Genomic DNA, 20,736 nt, shown 5'->3' with positions numbered 1-20,736 from the left:
GTATATTAACTCGGTCTCTTGGACACATTGTTTTTTTTTGTGGTTATTGTTCCTCTTTTAATACTGTTCATGGTATTTTTGATCCCATGGGAATGTTAATTTTTAGGCAGTTGTATTTGTAAGACTTTTAACTATCAAATCCTTGTCTAATTAATTTGATTGGCATTCGTGTGAGGCACGTGGAAGGGCTTGGGCTGGATGACTTTTAAGAACAGGAGCCCACAACCATTTCTGAAACCCAAATGCAGAGTGTCGCTGCTCCCTGCGGAAGTGCTCCATTGTCCCCACAAGTCTGGGCTGGGCCACCACCCCTCACTGCTGACTCCTTTCCCTGTAGGTTCACGTGGCCCACTCAACCATCCCAGGCGGGGGTCCCGGGGCACACACTCCTGTGTGTCTGGCTTTCCCCCTCAACATTAGGCTTTTGTGCTTCCTCCTTACTGGGGCGTGTTTTAGTTGTAATGAATAAAACCATGACAAGCATTTTTTTTTGTACTGGGGTTCAAACACAGGGGCACTTAACCACTGAGCCACAACCCCAATCCTTTTTCATGTTGTATTTAGAGACAGGGTCTCACTAAGTTGCTGAGGCTGGCTTTGAACTTGTGATCCTCTGCCTCAACTTCCTGTGCACCTCCAGGCCCTGCCAAGAGCGTTCTTGCACCAGTGTTTCTGTGAATGCATTTTCATTTAGCTAGGACTGGACTTGCCAGCTATCAGACACAGTGTATGTTTCACTTTATCATAAGTTGACCAACTGTTTTTTTATTTCACTCCCACCAGTCAGGAGTGGGAGTTCGAATGGGTCTACCTCTCCACCAACATTGGCTTCATCTTTAATTTACTTCTGTATGAAGTCTGAGATGAAAGAATCTAACCTCATCTTTCCCTAAAGCGGTCAGCCACTCATCCCAGCAAGGAGTCCACAGTTGTTCCTTTGCTTTAAATACCAAAATGGTTCCAAATACTTCTTTGTTTATCTGGACCATCTGTCTCTTCCCCTGGTTTTCCTGGGTCCAGTATCACTGAGTTTTAGTCATTGTGGCTTCAAGATGCACTTTAATAACGGATAGTAAAAGTCACTACCATTTATTATTTTTTGGTCTGAGAAAGATTTCTGGCTGTTCTCATGCATTTAATCTTGCATGAAGTTCAGGATTCTTTTCCAAAAAAAAAAAAAAAAAAAGAAAGAAAGAAAGAAATCATTTTTATAAGTCAGGGAATAATGGAGGAATAAGGAATAAAATCAAACTATTTTTTCAGCCTTCTGAAAATTGTCTTAAAATCACAACCCAATGCTCATTTTAAAATTTTCATTCTTCTTTTTAATTGACACATAGTAATTGCTCAAGCTGGTGGGAGGGGGCACGTGTCAGCTCCACACGTGTGTGGTGTGTAATTACCGGGGCAGGACGGCTGCCACTTCCCTCCCATCCTTTCTTTGCCTTTGCAGCTTCTGGAGTCCCCTTTTCTAATTCTTCATGCAGGTCCATGAGAGGTTGCTGAGACCCTGCCTCCTGGGCTGTGCAGCACCAAGTCGGCCCCTCCTATCTAAGAGTGTTTGGTGCCCATCACCCACCCTCCCCCGACCCCTCCCCACCCGTCCTAGCCCCCAGCAATCAGTATTTCTGCTTTCTCCTTTTTTTTGAGATTCATCTCACACCAGTCAAAATGGCTATTATAAAAAAAAAAAAGTGAAAATAACAGATGTTGGCAGAAACGTAGAGAAAAGAGAACTCTGTGCACTGTTGGTGGGAATGTAAATTGGTACAGCCACTATGGAGGGCAGCCGGACAGCTCATCAAACTCTAAAGGTAGTTCTACCATGGGATGCAGCAACCCCGACTCTGGGTAAGAGATGCCCGCATGCCCCTGCTCCCCGGAGCCCGAATCACAGCAGCTAAGACATGGAATCCACCGAGGTGTCCATCAGCAGACCAATAGATACAGAAAACGTGGTACCTGCACACAGGGAATGCTACTCAGTCACCCAAAGAATGAATTCCTGTCATTTGCGGCAAAGTGAGTGGCCCTGGAGGGTAAGATGTTGAGTGAAATGACCCAGGCATGGCGGCAGATACCACAAGCCCTAACTCATATGGGGAGGCCAAGTCTTCCCCACCCCCCAAAAGAAGGGTTAGGTGTCATTACACTAAGAAGAAAGAGAAGCTTTTGTTGGTGTGTTTGCTTTAGAATTCCCTAAATTCTAGCTGGAGGGCGGCAGTCTTCCGATCAGACCTTCAGCATCATGGGAATCCTGTGAAAAGTAATCTTAAGGGTACTTCTGAGAGGGAAGTTAAGTTTCCTGCTCACTGCTCCAGATATGCTGTGATGTTCTTGAAGGAAACTCAGCAAACCTGCCCAGAAGAGCATCAGACCTAGACACACAAAGTCACCTCCGGATGACACAGTTTGTTCTCAAGAGAGCTGACTACCATCTCACCTTCACACACTGAAATCCTCCACGGCCACAGCCTCGATTGTGGGAGGAAATGGTGTGGCTCACATCAAGGAAAGAACCGTAGAATGAATATTTTGACATAGTTCTTACTTTGGAGCCCATTTCCAAAGATATTGATTAAAATTTAAGATCGTCATTGATACAATATTGAACAGATTTGTCTGATTTTTAAGTACTAGAGATTGAATCCAAGGGGTCTTAAATACTGAGTCCCATCCCCAACCATTTTTCATATTTTATATAGAGAGACAAGGTCTTCCTGAGGTGCATTGGGCCTTACTAAGTTGCTGAGGCTGGCTTTGAACTTGGCGATCCTCCTGCCTCAGCCTCCCGGCGGCTGGGATTACAGGCATATGCCACAGCACCTAGCAGATTTGTCTGATTTTCCTGGAGGAAATTCAAACAGAAAATAACAAATGCTATCAAAGAGAAAATGGAAAATGCTACACTCCTTGTGGAGATGTAAAATGGTACAGCCACTGTGGAAAACAACGGCGGGAAGCGTGGGTCTTCAAAACATTAAAAATAGAGTTACCACATAGTGCAGCAATTCCACTGCTGGATATTTATATGCAAAAGGATTGACAACACAAACACTTATACACCCATGTTCACAGCAGCATATTTACAGCAGATTAAAAGATAGAAACACCCCAAGTGCCCATGGACAGGAGAATGTATACACCAAACAGGGAACATTATTCAGCCTTAAAAAGGAGGGAAATTTTAACATGTGCTACACCATGGGAGAAACCAGAGGACATTATGCTCAGCAAAATAAGCCAGTCACAAAGAGTCAAATACAGAACTATATGAGTCCACTCACAAGAAGTACCTAGAGTAGTAAAACTCATACAGAGGGAGGGAGGATGGCAGTACCCAAAGGCTGGAGGAGGAAGGGAATTGGAAATGAGGAATCATTGCTGAGAGGGTGCCAAGTTTTGATTTCTCAAGATGGAGAAATTTCTGGAGACAGACAGCGGGCGATGGTTATGCACAAGTATAAATGTGCATCGTGCCACTGAACTGTTCATGTAAAATGGTTAAAATGGTAAGTTTTCTACCATGTATATTTTCTCATAATTAAAACAAAATTTTTATGAACTAAAACTACTAGAGATCATTAATTGTGAAATAGCCCCACAGTTTGGATAACCCAGTTTAGCAGTCATTCAATTGGGACGCGTGTGTGAGTTCATGCGGGTTTGGCAGGGTAGGTGGGGTTGTTGAACCCGATCCATAGGAGCATTCTGGGAGCCTGTCCTTCCATCCAGTGACCCCACCTCCTCCCTCTTCTTGGAATCCTCTGGAGGCAGCCAGGGAAGAATGGGAAGGTGAGGATAGTGCCTGGGTGGTTTTTGTGGGCAGAGCCTTGGAGTGAAATTCATCAGTCCTGCTGTACTCCATTGGTGAGGACTGTACAGGGACCTTGGGAAGTGTTGCCCACCTGTGTGTCCAGCAGGAGGAAGATGGCTCACGTTCGTGAGAACTCAAGGTATCTGCTCAGACACTGTGCATTTGAGTCACAATGTGAACATGCATTTGATGACCACCTTCCTGGAAAGATCAGGGATATCCCAGTGGGTTTGAATCAGAATCCCCCAGGAAAAATACTTCTTGTGAAGAAGAGTATATCTACATGACCAACCCCGTCTTTCACGTGGTGATATGTACTCATGTGGACAGACAAATAATAATTTCAATCCATCTGTATTTTTATCAGAAAATATATTGCATCAGCACCAGACCTGAAAATTTTCTCCCAACATTCAGGCAAAGCGACTTTTGGGGGATAGCCACAACTAAGATCAGATCAGATTTATCGATGGAAACCTAGTTGGGTTTGAGAAGAGCCACGGGTAGAGATGACAAAATGGAAATCCGGCCTCTAGGGCTCTTCTGCGGGCTCTAGGAGATCCCCCTCCCTCCACCCTGCTCTGATAATGAAGTGGGATGGATGTGGATGCAGGCACTTGGGGGCTTCTGAGCCACAGCAGAGGCTTCATGGGTCCCAGGTTGGCTTCTGATCTCTTGGGTTCACCTTTCTCAAGCCTTCATAAGGGAGGCTCAAGGTCGAGCTCTGTCTACACAGGGCTGGACCTGCACCCACTCAAGGGCGAGGAGACTCAGCTTTCTCTCTAGTGCTCTTTGCATATATTCATACAGGTTGGGGTTGAGTCACCATCTTTTAAAAAAGGAAACCCTCAAAATCTCCTTCAGATTTCTGTGTTAAATATGCTTGCATCAACTTGAAACTTCTTGAGGAATGTGAAACATCACTTCCTAGATTGTCTTCTCTGTGAGATCAGGATTTGGCATGTGGGCTGTTCTTAAGTAACACGTTACTGAATCATGTCATAGTTTTCTTCTGGCAATTCTCTCATGGCCTATTTTTCATCACCTATTTCTCATCTACTTGGCTTTCCTTCTCCAACCCACATGGTCCACACTGGTTATTGACCCATTATTTTTCATATAAACCTCTGCACAGATTTATGTTAATCAGATGGAGCAGGCACCATAACCATCAGTTCAATGGTGCATGTGTGAAGCTGGTAACAGGGTCCCTCCCCCGGGCTCCACATGGCTCATCCAAGAGCATCTGTCTGATAGTGTCTGATGATGGGATGTGTTCAGTTTTCCCACCTGGGATTTCTCCACACCACGGCATGGGCTTTTCACACTTTTCATGCCGTGAGTCCACGAGAGGCACATAGAAGAAATCTTAATATTTTTTCAAGTGCTCAAAATGATAGCCATTATTTTAATCATTTTCTGCAGGCTACACTCTCTGATGTCCTTTTATGCAACATCATTGGTGAGGAGATGTACTTTCATTTTAAGCATTTAGTTATCTGTTCATTCAACGGAAGTTTTCAGGCACCATCCATTTACTGGGCACACAGCAGTGAGCAAAACTAATCTTCATTCTCACAGGATTTTGCTTTCTAAGAAGAGAGATCAATAAAAAGTAAGTACTGATGAAAGGGAGAATACAACGGGGTTAAGATGCTGGTGACATGAGGTCAGATGAGGTCTTTTACAGGTCACACTTGAGCAGAGCCCTGAATTGGGAGAGGAAGAAGTCATGTGGTCTGGAGGTAAGGTCCACAGCCTTTCTACTGCAGGCCAGAGATGGACCCCACCCTACCATTTGGTGCACTGTGCCCCGAAAAGCCCAATGCAAACTCAGAGGCCTAGCATTGCACGACCCCAGTGTAGCACTCTGCAGCTGTACTGAGGAGCTGGTGCTGCAGAAATGGGTCCCCCCATCTGCCTGGCCGCAGCACAAGGAGGACACTCCCTGCACACACAGTTTTCTTTCCTCACCTCCTTCTGTCTCCACTTTTTTGCTCAGTGTTTCCAGGGGCAAATAGGAAAGTACATTTTTTTTAAAATGACTTTATTTTGGAAAAAAAAAAACATTTCTTTTAATGACGGCATCCATAATTGAGTCCAGCATGTGAATGAGATTATAGTTCTTGATGAATATTAGAACAATTTTTTTCATCATTTAAAAAATATTTTTTTCTACCATTGAACTCTATAATTTGTAGATATTAAACAAAAATGTCCCTAAAACTCCATCTAAGATAGGCTAACTTCCTTTTTTTCATCTACTACTAAATAATTTTTTCATCTACTACCAAATTTCCAGAACCAATTCCAGACTCTAGAATATCTCCATTTGGGCTATTAACTGTTTATAATCAGGCTTGCTTTTTAATTGCCTATTTACATGAGGGCTATTCATACCTGGTTTATGACAGACACATTTGTTAATAATCCTCAGTTTTATATAAGAAATAAGTGCCTGTTATTTTAAAAACTGCAACCTCTTAAAACCTTTTCCACCAAAGTGAGGAATATTAGGGGTTTTGTTGGTCATGAATCTAACTTAACTTTAATAAAATTTTCTTTGGCTTGAAGGTATTGACAAGAGTGAATACAGTTTGCATATTTCAACCTCTTAAATAACAAATGCAAAACAAATGTAAATGTGCCTCCACTTTTAATACACTTTTGCATGGTGCAGAACAACTTGCTGAAGCAGGCATGGGCATATTTGTGTTTTATTAAAAATCCATATTTGATATAGAGCTTGCTCTTGGACATACTACTGCTAACTTTTATTGAATTATAGGAAACTGAGAGAATTGAAACTGATAAGTTACATTCCAGAGAGGTAGGAAGAAAGCTATCATTCCAGAGTATTTTGGCAAGATGACCTATAGCTAGAGTCTCCCTGAGAAATTATTCAGAGGTTGTGCAATTAGAGTTAGCAAACTTCTCCTCAAGTCTTTTGAAAATTCTCCCCAGTCTTGCTCGGTATTTTATTTCTCTACTTAACACTTGCCATGTTATGGCCAAAATGATGAAAGTAGATAACCTTTTTCAAATGCAGCTCTGATCCATTCTTTGAGTAGATGCATTGCTTTTCAGAATCATTCTGCTGCTCCCACACATTGCTAGTGACGTGTAACAATTCTGTGCAATTTGGAAGGGTCCCAGCATTTTTTCAGTGGACAAATAAACAGTGCAATGCCAAAGAGCTTGTTCATTTGCTGAATGAAGCAGTGGATCTTCAAGGCCCTTTGTATTTGTAAAATAGTTCCATACTGCTTTGGTCCAGCCTATTTTTGATGTTGACCTTGGAATTAAGCAAATATTTCAAGCTTTCCTGTAACATCTAGGAATTTGGGACCCCAGATCAAACTCACTATAAGAACTGCCAGAGGAAAGGGTTTGTTAAATCAGATTTTACAATGAACTAAAGGGAAAGAGCTTTCTAGATGGGAAAATTGGAGATAGAGCTCCTGAGTGCCACCCTGGCTCTCTTCTTCCACAAATAAGCATATGGGTCTTACTAGGGCTGAATATGACTTGAGATCAAAATGCAACCAAGATGTTACAGGTCATTGAGAATTCTAGCTAAAGTCATAGATTGTTAGTACAAACTCCTGTGTCATGATAAAAGCTCATAGCAAAAGAAATTAAAAGTGGGGTCAGAGATGCTGTAAGAGATTTAGTTTGGGGATCCTGCTTTGCAAAGTGTCTGTCAGTGCTTGCTGATGTCCCCAGTGTCAGCAGAAGTGGGGCTGCTGGAAACCCAGCTGAGGTATGAGGCCTCTGCTTCTACTTGGGGCAGCTCTCTCACCACCCCAAGATTCAGAGTTCTTGGCTCAGTGCTTTGGGATCTTCATCTAACCTTGTAGAAGCTTGGGTTTGTCCTCTTTCTGTCAAACTTCAACCCACCTGTAATAATGCAGGAGCAATGCAAGCACTTATGCTGTAGATCCGACAGGGCCTTCGGAAAAAAAGCATAAGGCTTAAGAGCAGGCATCTTAAATCAGTTGTAAAAGTGGCTAGAAGCTAAAATGTGGCCTAAATGTCTGTTCCCATCCATCTGGGTCAGCACAAGCATTGGAGCTGCATTAATTATAAGTCCATATAATTAAGCCCATGCTCTTCTCCTGCATGTCGGGCTATTCTCTCCCACTCTATGCTGCTGCATTTCCATGATCGTATTTATTTTCTCTGCTTCAGATCAAAGAATGATGCACTTTGAATGGATCTGACAATAATTACTTTTGAAATACATCTGAGATCATCTTGTTTTTATGGCCAAAACCACTTATTTCATGGTTGTGTGAATTCTTAGGAGGAAGTAAACTTTGTGAATCACTATGTTAAATCATAACTAGAAGAAAAGAGTTGACCTAACCCAATAAAACCGTCCTGATTGCTTAATTGTTAACATTATCCAGCTCTCCTCCTTCCACAGTAGAATCTGTGATTATCTGAATTATGTTTTGTGCTGGGTAGGAAGAATAGATTTTAAAAATTGGTTTGTCTACTTAACTATAACAAGACAACATTCAGATTTGTGAATACTTAAGAAAGGCTAGGTCATAGAATAAAACTTCTACATTATGCAATTATGTAGGGGAATGTAAAGTATATAGTAATAAATATTAATGGCCACTGAAAATTATAATTGAAGGCTTCCTTTCTATTTCCCTTTCTAATGTGTTGCTGTTGCAATTTAAAATATATCAAGCCAATTTCACTCTACACAAATGGCTTTGGTAATGTTGCTGAATGTTCCTTACAGTTCTCACATCTTAAGGCCAGTTTGCAGACTCGAAGTGGTCAGCAGTGGTGAGGTACAGAGGTGTGTGTGGGGTGTGCAGCTCCTCTCCAAACCACAGACATTTTTTTGCCTTGGGAGAATCACAGCTACCATTGCTGTAGCCACTCAGTGTGCCTCTGTAAAGGATGCATTGGTCAGGATTAGGCAAAAGAAATCCCGAGTATTCCCTTTTCTAGAATATATGGCATCTGGATACTCTCTGAAAAAATGTTTAGGGTATTATGCATCTTTTCTGGAATTTTATTTTCTCATTTCACACATAGTAAGGAATTGGCACAGTCATCACTAATATCCTTGACAGATCTGATGTGATGTCGTTCTCTCCTATGTTTACTTTATTGAATTTTGAATAGCCAAGTTCATAGTTATTCATTCTCTCTTGGGCAGTGAGATTTACTCTATATCTTGGTCATGGATTTCATCCTTCACTCTATTCATTTGCCACAAATGTGTGCAAAAGGTGGTATCTTAGTCTATTTTCTGTCACCAGAACAAAACATGCAAGACCAGGAAATTTATAAAGAAAAAAGTTTATTTAGCTCATGGTTCTAGAGGCTGGAAGCTTAAGATCAGTTGACTGCATGCGGCAAAGTCTCTGTGCTACCTCAGAAAGGCAGAAAGGTGCGGTAGCACAAAAGGAAGAGGGAAACAAGAAGGGCTGGCTGGCCTACCATGACCCACTCTCAAAACAAGCCCACTTCCAGGAGAAAGGCATCAACTCCCCCTAACGATCCTACCACCTGGGACAGGCCCCACCACCTCTCAACACTATTGCATGGGGAACCAGATTTCAAAATGAGTTAAGGAGAGGACAAACCATACTCAGACCAATGCAGGTGAATAGATGGAATGATGTTTTATAACCTAAAAGAGCATCATAAAGTTTATGGGATACTAAAGTGGGGGTAGTGATGCCTTTCCAAAGATGAAAAACTGCATTTGTTTTCATTATTATCTATTCAACAACAATTTTTAGAACACCCCACATTTAGCCACCCACATATGTCATCTATGCCTAAATGCAAAGAATGGACATAATTCCCCAAGTATATTAAGTGTGAAATCATAAAGCCTGGGCCCTGCTTCTAGCAAAACAGATCCAGGCACAATAATGAGGGTCTCCTAGGAATTGACCAAACAGTAGAAAGCTGCTTAAAGGAGAAAAGGACAAGACTCAGGAAGCCTCTGTGCTAAGAACCTGGCACGCCCTCCATTGCAATTCCTAGGTATGTTCCCTTCCTGAGAGACAGCAAAACCACCTTCTACACCTCAGAGGAAGAGAGAACCATTGACATGGGATCAGGGCATAAATGGTGTTTTGGGATCCAAGAAGGCATATGTGACACCTTCTGTATGTCCGACTCAACAATTGTGACCAGCATCTATCTAGATGATGTCATGGTTTAGATATGAGGTGTCCCCAAAAGCTCATGTGTGAGATAATGTAAGAAAGTTTAGAGATGAATCGATTGGTTCTAAAAGGCTTAACTAATCAGTGTGTTAATCCCCTGATAGGGATTAACTGTGGCAACTGTAGGCAAGTAGGGTGTGGCTGGAGGTGGGTCATTGGGTATGTGACTTTGGGGTCTATATCTGTCTTCGGGGAGAGGAGAGGTCTCCCTCTTCTCTCTCTCTCTCTGATTCCTGGTACCATGTACGCCCTTCTGCCGTGGTCTTCTGCCTCCCCTCTGGTCTGGAGCAATGGAGTTGGCCATCTAAAGATGCAATCTGAAATCATGAATCCCCCAATAAACTCCTCTTCTTCTGATTATTCTTGACAGTTCTTTTGGTCACAGCAGTGAAAAAGCTGATTAAAACAGATGGGTGTTAATACCTATTTGACCATGCATCTCCTAGACAAGTACTACCTTTAATGCCAAGGATATTTTGTACAGAGTGGAATGAGTAAAACCTCTAATGTATATGGCAACTGCACACTTTATTTTTTATTGATTTTTTTAAATAAATGACAGCAGAATGCATCACAATTCTTATTACACATATACAGCACAATTTTTCATATCTCTGGTTGTTTATAAAGTATGTTGACACCGATTCGTGTCTTCATACATGTACTTTGGATGATGCTGTCCATCACATTCCACCATCCTTGCTAACCCCCTGCATCCTCCTTTTCCCTCCCACCCCTCTTCCCTATCTAGAATTCACCTATTCTTTCCATGCTCCCCCTCCCTACCCCACTATGAGTCTGCCTCCTTATAGCAGAGAAAACATTCGGCATTTGGTTTTTTGGGATTGGCTAACTTCCCTTAGCATTATCTTCTCCAACTCCATCCATTTACCTGCAAACACTATGATTTTATTCTCTTTTATTGCTGAGTAAAATTCCATTGTGTATATATGCCACATTGTTTTTATCCATTCATCCATTGAAGGGCATCTAGGTTGGCTCCACAGTTTAGCTGTTGTGAATTTGTGCTGCTATAAACATTGATGTGGCTGTGTCCCTGTAGTATGCTGTTTTTAAGTATTTTGGATATAGACTGAAAAGAGGGATTGCTGGGTCAAATGATGGTTCCATTCCCAGATTTCCAAGGAATCTCCATACTGGTTTCCATATTGGCTGCACCAGTTTGCAGTCCCACCAATATAAGAGTGTACCTTTTCCCCATATCCTCGCCAACACTTATTGTTATTTGTCTTCATAATACTGCCATTCTAACTAGAGTGAGATGATATCTTAGAGTAGTTTTGATTTGCATTTCTCTAATTCCTAGAGATGAGGAACATTTTTTCATGTATTTGTTGATTGATTGTATATCCTCTTGTGAGAAGTGTCTGTTCAGGTCCTTGGCCCATTTGTTAATTATTTGTGACCAGCATCTATCTAGATGATGTTTTGTTTGTTTGGTGCTTAGCTTTTTGAGTTCTTTATATACCCTAGAGATTAGTGCTCTATCTGATGTGTGAGGGGTAAAAATTTGCTCCCGGGATATAGGCTCTCTGTTCACTTCACAGATTGTTTCTTTTGCTGAGAAGAAACTTTTTAGTTTGATTACATCCCATTTATTGATTCTTGGTTTTAATTCTTGCACTATAGGAGTCTTATTAAGGAAGTTGAGACCTAAACCCACATGATGGAGATTAGAGCCTACTTTTTCTTCTATTAGATGCAGAGTCTCTGGTTTAATTCCTAGGTCCTTGATCCACTTTGAATTGAGTTTTGTGCATGGTGAGAGAAAGGAGTTTAATTTCATTTTGTTGCATATGGATTTCTAGTTTTCCCAGCATCATTTGTTGAACAGGCTACCTTTTCTCCAATGCGTGTTTTTGGCACCTTTGTCTAATATAAGATAATTTTAATTTTGTGGGTTAGTCTCTGTGTCCTCTATTCTTTACCATTGGTCTACCAGGCTGTTTTGGTGCCAATACCATGCTGTTTTTGTAATATAGTTTAAGGTCTGGTATAGTGATGCCACCTGCTTCACTCTTCCTGCTAAGGATTGCTTTAGCTATTCTGGGTCTCTTAGTTTCCCAGATGAATTTCATGATAACTTTTTCTATTTCTATGAGGAATGCCATTGGGATTTTGATCAGAATTGCATTAAATCTGTATAGTGCTTTTGGTATTATGGTCATTTTGATAATATTAATTCTGCCTCTCCAAGAGCAAGGTAGATCTTTTCATCCTCTAAGGTTTTCTTTGATTTAGTTCTTTAGGTTTCTGTAGTTTTCATTGTATAGATCTTTCACCTCTTTCATTAAATTGACTCCCAAGTATCTTTTTTTTTAAAGGTCATTGTATATGGGATAGTTTACTTCATTTCCTTTTCAGAAGATTTGTCACTGATATACAGAAATGCCTTTGATTTATGGGTGTTGGTTTTATATCCTGCTACTTTGCTGAATTCATTTACTAGTTCTAGAAGTTTTCTGGTAGAGATTTTTGGGGTAATTGCACACTATATGAACTCTTCTTAGAGCATAGTAAGAACCTCAGTTGTCAGAGTAAGGATGTGGTGGGGAAGAAATAATTAAACATGTAGGGAAAGACTCCAAAAAAAGAAATTTGTGTTCCTCTCCCCCCTCCCAAAATAATTATTCTACAGATATGTTTGAGAAAACTCTGAGTTTAATAAGTAGAACTCTCAACTTCACTTTATGGATCACAGGTTTGGGCCCTAGGTATGTCACTTAATGACTAGCTTCCAGCAGGTGACTTCTTTGATGCCAATTCCTGAATATCAAAAGTAGAAAGCACCTCGTTGCCTTCCCACAAAGCCCACAGCTATATGATGCACTTAACAAGACAAAATAACTCAAGTTCCAATCAGTAAAAACTGGGAATTCGTGGGTTCATTGGAGTGTCAAGGCCAGCAGTAAATAAGGGCTGGCTGGAATGTTCTGAGCAGCAGCTGGTTTTGCTTTCTCTTACCTGGGTACTCCTGACCTTCAGTTGGGGTCATTCTTAGGCAAATTGAAGTCCTGCTCATGGTGGCAAGATGGTTGCCAAGGACTAGAGCAAGCTACTTCCTTTCATGTGCAGAGAGGGACATGTTATGCAGCCTGCTCAATCCAAAGTTTGGGAATTAGTTAGATTTCAATGTGAGGGATTTGGGCTCATGTTCATCCCTGCATGAATGTCCCCTGGCCAGGTGAGTGGATATGTAATAACTGCCTCATCTAGGTCACATATATACTCCTGGATGCAGCAATGGGACCAGCCCCAAATAAGTCCCATAGGTAAAGGTGAAACTTCCTCCAAAGAAAGGCCAGTTGAAGATGGAATGAATGCTTGCCAGGCAGAATGTGGCACCTTGTCAACCTTCACACCTAAACCAGTAAGAAGACTCTTCATTATCTCAGGCAGATTACCACGGGGGACAGTGGAGGCTGATGGCTAGGCACACCTATAAAATCTGGAGGCAGGTTATGGTTTACATATTTGAAATGCTACTCTTAAACTGCATGACTGAGAGCAACTTACAAATTTCTGGGCACTGGAACTTAATGATGCCAAAAGTGTAAAGAATGCTGAGTTCACAGAGTCATCAAGAGGACCAACGGATGCTATCTTTCACTTATTTAGCATTTTTTTAAACACTACACAAATGGTAGATATTCTGCCTTGTTCCAAAAGCCTCTGACCCTAGATTTATTCATTGTCAATGATTTCCATCTTCCATGTAGCAGATCATTCCCATGATTTTAAAATTGTTCTGGTGCTTATGAAATAAGAAACGATTAGCATTTTTTTTGATAAATCCAACAGAACATGGATAATCTAATTTATCAAGTACTGCTTTAAAAAATCAACAAACTAATCTTCTTTATGAAGAAGTAAAATTTCTAAAAGAAAAAGGAAATAGAATCAGTAGTACATAGAGAGATTGCAGCACCCCCAAATAGTGGTGGGCTGCTTCTGGTACTCAAGTGTTGATACTTCCTTCCAGAAAAAGATGATGTTGCAGAGGACAGTCCATGCACAAAGTGTTCAGTATCTTATTTACACTGCTCAGACCCTCCAGTTGGTCAATCTGTTCATGGTGTTGACTATAATCTATACACAAGCAAAATCCAAATGCATATTTCCAACACTTGTGACTTCCACAAACTCCAAGTTTGTCATCCACTGCTTGATAACATTTCTACCTGGATGGTCATGTTAGTTCTTGACTTTAACTTTCCTCCAATCATCTTCCCCTTCTTGAAAACTGACCCCACTGTTCACTGGGTCATGGCAATGACACAAGGCAAACCCTTGATTTCTGTGTCTTCATTTCCCCTCAAGGCCATCGGAAATGCCTGTCAGTTCTACCTTCCAACTACATTCCAAATCCAGTCACTTCTTCCCACCACCAGACGCCTAGCTCAGGTCCACAATATCCCTTTCCTGATCCGTTACCCTAGCCTTCAACTTGGTCTTTCTGCCCCATGTTTACCCTCTCCTGACTTCCAGGTATTTTATCCAGAATAAATGGATTCTTCTTAGGTAGCAGTCAGAGTACATGTTTCAGAACACAGGTCTGATTGTGACAAATTTTCCCTCACCCAACTTTACAATGGGCTCCTATCACGCTGAAGACAAAACCCAGCTGTTTCTGGGGCCCACACCCTGGGGGATCTGGCTGTGCCTACCCCTCCAATCTCATCTCCTTGGTGCTTCCTTTTGTGTTCATTCTGCTCCAGGAAAAACAGTTTTGGCCTTTGATTTTTCTGGAAGGCTTTGTACTCTCTTTTTGATGGGGGTGGTAGGGGGTCCTACCTACTTTGCCTTGAATGCTCATGCCCAGGTCTCCCACCCAGACCTCCCATCACCCTTCCTGACCACATTCTCCAAAATCACACTCCCATTGACTTGGCCTGGAATGACTATCTCTTCACTTGCTTGGTTCTCATCTGCCCCACTGTGGCATGGATCCCCAGATGGCAAACTTATTCCTTACGACCTGCTCTGTGCCTAGAAGCTGTTGTCTCCACCTCACACCATAAACATGGACTGAAGTATGGGAGGGAGGAAGGGAAAGAAGAGGGGAAGGAGTGGGAGGAGGGTGGAAAGAAGCAATAAATGATTTGAAATTCCACAGGGGAACTCCGTTTAGAGCCAAAGACAAAATCGGAGGGCCTGCCTCAGATGCCTCTGGTGAGAATCTCTGGCTTCTGTCTTCTCTTCATCACCACGAGGGACTCTTGTTTGTAAGGCACTTGAAGTTCTCTATATGTAAGGCTTCAATGCCATGCTGTGCTTTGCTCTGTTACTCTATTTGCTGCAATGCAAATAAATTTCAGAATATTGGATGGAGTGAGGAAATAAATTACTAGGATAAATAGAGGAAGAGAAGGGACAAGTGCATGGAAGTGACCTGAATATTAAAGACTGGAATTTTAGCCCACAAGATCAACGACAGAGGCAACTGGAGAGAAGCAAACGAGTGGATTTAAAGAACGATTAGTCTGAAAGTGTCTGGTGCTTTTTAACCACGATGCTGTGAATTTTAAGTGGAATAAATTCCATATAGGCTTTATAAGGGCTGAGCCTTGCTCCAAAGAAGACTCAGAAAAAAAAAATGTCTGCTTTGGTTTGCAAGGGTCTGTTTCGTTCTTATTTGACTGATCTTATTAAATACACAATAATCTTAATATGTGCACATGTTTTTTAAAGCAGAAATTGTTCCCCTGATAATGAAGTGGGAAGACCCAGTTGGGAAGGGTATTGAAAAGATCGCTCACTTTCCTGATGACTAATAATATCAAAGTAAATGTCCGTGCACAGCTGCAAAGCAGAAAATGAATATTTTAGCCTTCTACCTGCTGAAAAGCTCACCAAATCAGTCTAACAGCATCCAGAAAAGATCGCAGCTTCTTTTGAGGAGCTAAATGATTTGAATATAAATAAGCAACTCTTTCCGCCTGTCAGCTACCTCAAGAATATTTAGTGCTGTCTCCTTTAATGAGTGCTCATTACAGATGAGTGCGAGTGAACGAATTTAATCAGGGTAATACGGGGTAATAATCATGTGAATTTCTCCACATCGGGTCTTGTTCCATCTGTTCCAAGCCATTTGTCCATGTAAAACTGTCAACGCTCCGAGCCACTGACTGACAGGTGAAGCCAGACGTTGGTGATTTTCATCTCAGAAGCAGCCGCTCTCGGATGAGTCCTTCTCCATAAAACAAACTGCCTGAGAGACCCCAGAGGGCTCTATCCTTGGCGTCATTTTTGCTTTGTTAGGTTTATTCTGTTGGTCATTGAGACACTGAGCTTCCTCTTGCTTAGCACAAGAGCATGGCCCGTGTCCTCGACAACTTAGATTGGTGGATGGGATCCGAAGGGGAAGGAAGAACTCGTCCTTGTAGATGCCACCCCAGGACTGAGGGCGGCTCCCGGGGGTGAACTGGACACTCACTTAGCAATCCCACAAATGTGGCACCCCGGTCCATAAACACCGTCTTAGCCAGCTTTCTGTCACTGTGACAAACAACTGTGAAAACAACTTAGAAGAGGAAGGACGGATTTTGGCTCATGGTTTAGGAGGTTTCAGTCCAGGGTCAGCCTCCTCCATGGCTCTGGGCCCGAGGCAGGGCAGACCATCAGGGTGGAAGGGAGGGTAGAGGAAAGAGGCTCAGCTCCCGGCAGCCAGATGCAGACGGCAGGGCCAGAGGATCCAAGGCAAGATAAACCCTTCCAGGGCTCGCCCCCAGGGACCCTTCCTCCTCTAGATCCCACTTCCAGCAGCCCCTCCACCTGCCCGTGGTGCATTGAGCCAGTGTGGACTGATCTTTTGATGAATTTAGTGTCTTCATGATGCAAGCATTCCACTCAAGCCCCACCTCTGTACATTGTTGCCTGGGGGACAAGCCACCAATATGGTCACTGGGGTACATTCCAGATCCAAACCAGAGCAGACACCTCTCATTCCACCAGGCTTTCCTGTAAGAAGTGCAATTTGAGGCTGGTTGGTGACACCTGTCCAGGAGTGTCATGCCCTCAGCAGCCTCTCTGTGTGCCACCAGAAGTGACAGATGAAGGAAACTACTTCATGAATGAAATGTAGCTGAAGCCTCATCCGTTTTTGCTTTTGGCTCCTAGGGCTCCCTGCATCAGAAGACCTATTCCACACGAAATACAGCTCCCTCTGAAGAAGTGCCTCTGCTCCCCAAGCTGGTTGTAACAAAAGGCACAATGGGCTATTTGAGAATCAAACGGCCCTCAAGACACTGGGATTCAAAAGATTCAAAAAAAGCATGTTTTAAATAGAATTGGACATAGTTGTTGCTTTAAGTCTTTGGCGAACCATGCATTATCTTCTCTTTTTCTGTCAGTGCCGGAAGACTGTATTGTTTTTTAGACTCGGGAGGGAACTTGTGCTTTTTCCTCCTTTCCCCCAGTAGTGATCCCTTCTGCAGCACTGAAGAGCTCAGACCATGCTGCAGCACCCCAGGGCCCAGGCCAGCAGTGTCTTGGCAATATTGGAGCAAACAGGGACAGACACAATGCTGGTGTCACAACCCTGGATGTCTAGGAACAGAGAGGTGGAAAACAAATGATGCCGAATTTCACCAGGCACAGAAACAGATCACCGGTTTTTGCACTTGAAGTAACAGTTGTAATGAGGGACTGATGGGAATCTGGGGAAGGACAGCTAACTGCCCTTCTGAGAGTTCTTGGCATCCTTATTTCATGGGCGGATGCCCTTACATTTTTGCTTTTCCAGTCTGCAAAATGTAACATATTTAGGAAAGAGGTTCTGATACTTCCTTCTTTCCACTGGAGAGAGAAGACAAGGCTCATCTTGTTGCCAAGCTTGAACTTGGATCTCTCTTGTCCACTGGGAGCTGCCTCCCTTAGCGCCTGCTTGATGCTCCTGTTGGCTCTCACCATCTTGCTGAAGTTGTGACAAGAATAAGTAAAGTCCTGCACATTACAGACGTTGCAAATTCAAAGAATGATAAAATTGCCCAAAGATTTACTCTTGCCCCAGAATTATTTCCATATGGCTTCCCTTCCTGTTTTCTGTGGAAATGAAGGTTCATCAAGATTTTTTTTTTCTGACCCCTCCAAACAATACTTAAAACATATTCATAAGCACATGTGCCTCATCATGGGTCTGTGGGGTGTGTTTGGATCTAGCGCTAGGTTGGAAGAGCTGATTTCCCAGTGTTTATGAATTGACCCCTGCTGTGGTGGTGGATTGTCTGAAGAACCAGCTCGGTGCTATTTCCCACCCCACTGTGGTTCAAGGTACCTTGTCTCAGAATGCCTTCAAGACAGCTGCATTCCACCCACCTGGGCTGGTGCCTTGCTTCTCCACCAGGAGTGACTGTGACTCAGGATATTTGGCAGTGTCTGGAGATATTTGGCTGCCACAACTGAGGAGCAGGGTGTATCTGTGGCATTCAGTGTGGAGAGGCTGGGGAGGAGGGAGACATCCTACGTAGCACAGAGACCACCCCAACCAAGAAGCATCAGCGGGACTGAGGTGAGACATATGGTGTGGTATAAAGTGAACAGTATGCATGTTAATAAATGCTAATTTAATTTTTCCATAGTCTGCCAGGCAGTTAGAGCCACAAATTGAATCATGTGCTATTTTGTCTTTATCTCTCCTCTAGAACTATCAGCTCAAGTCATACAATTCTCATCATTTTGGAAGAATAGCAGGGACAATATTTCAACACTTGAATTATCCTACAAATGATGCTGGTATGAGAGGTGTTGAGTGAGTCCCTTTATCATACCTCACCTTCCTTTAGGTTTTTGACCCAATGTCTATGCATACATATTAGCCTAATTATCTTACTTTTGTATTTTATGACATTTTGTGACTTATCATCTGCATTTTATCATATAAAAGATTAAATTTGGGGTTGTCCTTAATTGTTCAATCTTTGAAGATTGGAGTGTTGCTACTTAGGTTAGCCGTGTTATATTGCTGGTTGTAGGACTTCATTGCCTCGATAACCTTGGGTAGAGCCACATCTGTAGCCACAATTAGTCCCTCATGATAGAATGAGGACTGAGTACCTAGGGTTGGTTTCCTAGCAGATCTAAAGGTGTCTGATTCCACTATTTGCTTGTGATGACTTTGAAAGCTAAGTAGACACAGAAAATGCAAAAGCCGTCACTAAGAAGCAAATCGTTGCCAGAGTATCTCTTTCTTATTTGACTGTCTCAGAACTAAATTGAGAAAGTGGCAATATAAACAAATGCACACCCCTTCCTACTCCATTGCCTTCCACAGGGGTCCTGATGGAGCTGAAAGAAAACTGGAAAGCGTGAATACTTGGCACCATCTGAAATCTATACATCCTTTAAAAAAATAAATAACTAATTTTTCTCTTCTTAAAATGCTAGAGGCTCACTTCATCATATTTCTTCTCTGGGCAGTGATGCAGTCCCTCACTGGGGTCTTTGCAAATAGCATCATCTTGGTGGTGAGTGGCATCGCCTTGGTGAGGCAGAGAAGACTGGCTTCCCTGGATCTGCTCCTCTCCTGCCTGGCGACGACTAGGATCTGTATGCAGGTGCTCATCTTTAGTGTCCATCTGGTTGCTCTCTCCTTGGTGAAAGAGTCTGTGTTTATTGATAATTTTCTAATTTTCATGTCTGTAAATGAACTGGGGCTTTGGTTTGCCACGTGGCTTGGCGTTTTCTACTGTGTCAAGATCGCCACCATTCCACACCCTATATTCTTCTGGCTAAAGATGAGGATATCCAAGTTGGTGCCGTGGCTGATCCTGGGGTCTCTGCTCCACTCATTGACCAATTCTGGCCTCCAAAGCAAATATATGTGGCCATTTTACAAAGGAGTCATTGAGAACTATTTCTCCAAAAATAGGACTAAAACTGAAGACACACCTTCTGAACCATTTTATATTTTCATTGCGGGACTCTTGCCACCATTACTTATCTTCCTCGTTGCGGTTCTGCTCTTGGTTTTCTCCCTGGGAAGACACACTCAGCAGATGAGAACCATGGGCACCAGGGACCCCTGCAGGAATCCCCACGTCAACGCATTGCTCTCCATCCTGTCATTCCTAATCCTCTACTTCTCCCACTACGCAATGACTGTTTTGTTCTGTGCTCAAATTGTGCAGTTTGGAAGCTTCCTCTTTCTGCTCTGCTTAATGATTGCTGGTGCATTCCCTGCTGGACACTCTATCATCTTAATTTTAGGAAATGCTAAACTGAAACAAAATGTAAAAATGTTCCTCCTCCGTGGTAAATGCTGCCAATAAGGAAATGGGTCACTTCAAAACAGCCAGGATTCAGTGACTTATCAGCACCTGCTGTTCCTTGCCCAGCCAACAAAGCATCCTGTACATAAATATATAACATGTCATCTCAAGATTGTTCGCTTAACCTTAGGGATGTTTATAGCTTTGCTACTTTTTCACAGAGTTAAATTGATTTCAAAAGCATGAAACATGTCAAGAGATTACATCCATGTCAATATCCATCATCTTGCAAGATGTTACCATTGAGAAAACTGGGAACATAATACAGGGATCTTCCTGTAGGCTTTCTTACAAGTGCATGAAAATCTTCAATATTCTCAAAATAAAACATGTAATGAAAAAGGAAAGCACATGTTTGCATTTGTGACAGTAGAAGCCACACAGTGTCACAGGGTCCTTCTATGTCCGATGCCTAGTCTTA

The 20,736-nt window shown here is 42.4% G+C and overlaps 1 protein-coding gene across 1 annotated transcript; it reads left to right on the top strand.

The window, feature by feature from the left end:
* The first annotated feature begins 19,424 nt into the window (after window positions 1–19,424).
* Tas2r1 (taste 2 receptor member 1) lies at window positions 19,425–20,315 on the top strand. The gene has a single exon (XM_026397060.2). The coding sequence runs from the start codon at window positions 19,425–19,427 to the stop codon at window positions 20,313–20,315; it is 891 nt and encodes a 296-aa protein (XP_026252845.2).
* The last annotated feature ends 421 nt before the right edge of the window (window positions 20,316–20,736 follow it).

The sequence above is a fragment of the Urocitellus parryii genome, chromosome 1, assembly GCF_045843805.1.
Source record: "Urocitellus parryii isolate mUroPar1 chromosome 1, mUroPar1.hap1, whole genome shotgun sequence".
NCBI classification, from domain to species: Eukaryota; Metazoa; Chordata; class Mammalia; order Rodentia; family Sciuridae; genus Urocitellus; species Urocitellus parryii.
This window is presented reverse-complemented; position numbering and strand designations above follow the sequence as displayed.

Excerpts from the sequence above, each read along its gene's own strand:
- Tas2r1 (XM_026397060.2), top strand. The coding sequence starts at position 19,425 with ATGCTAGAGGCTCACTTCATCATATTTCTTCTCTGGGCAGTGATGCAG.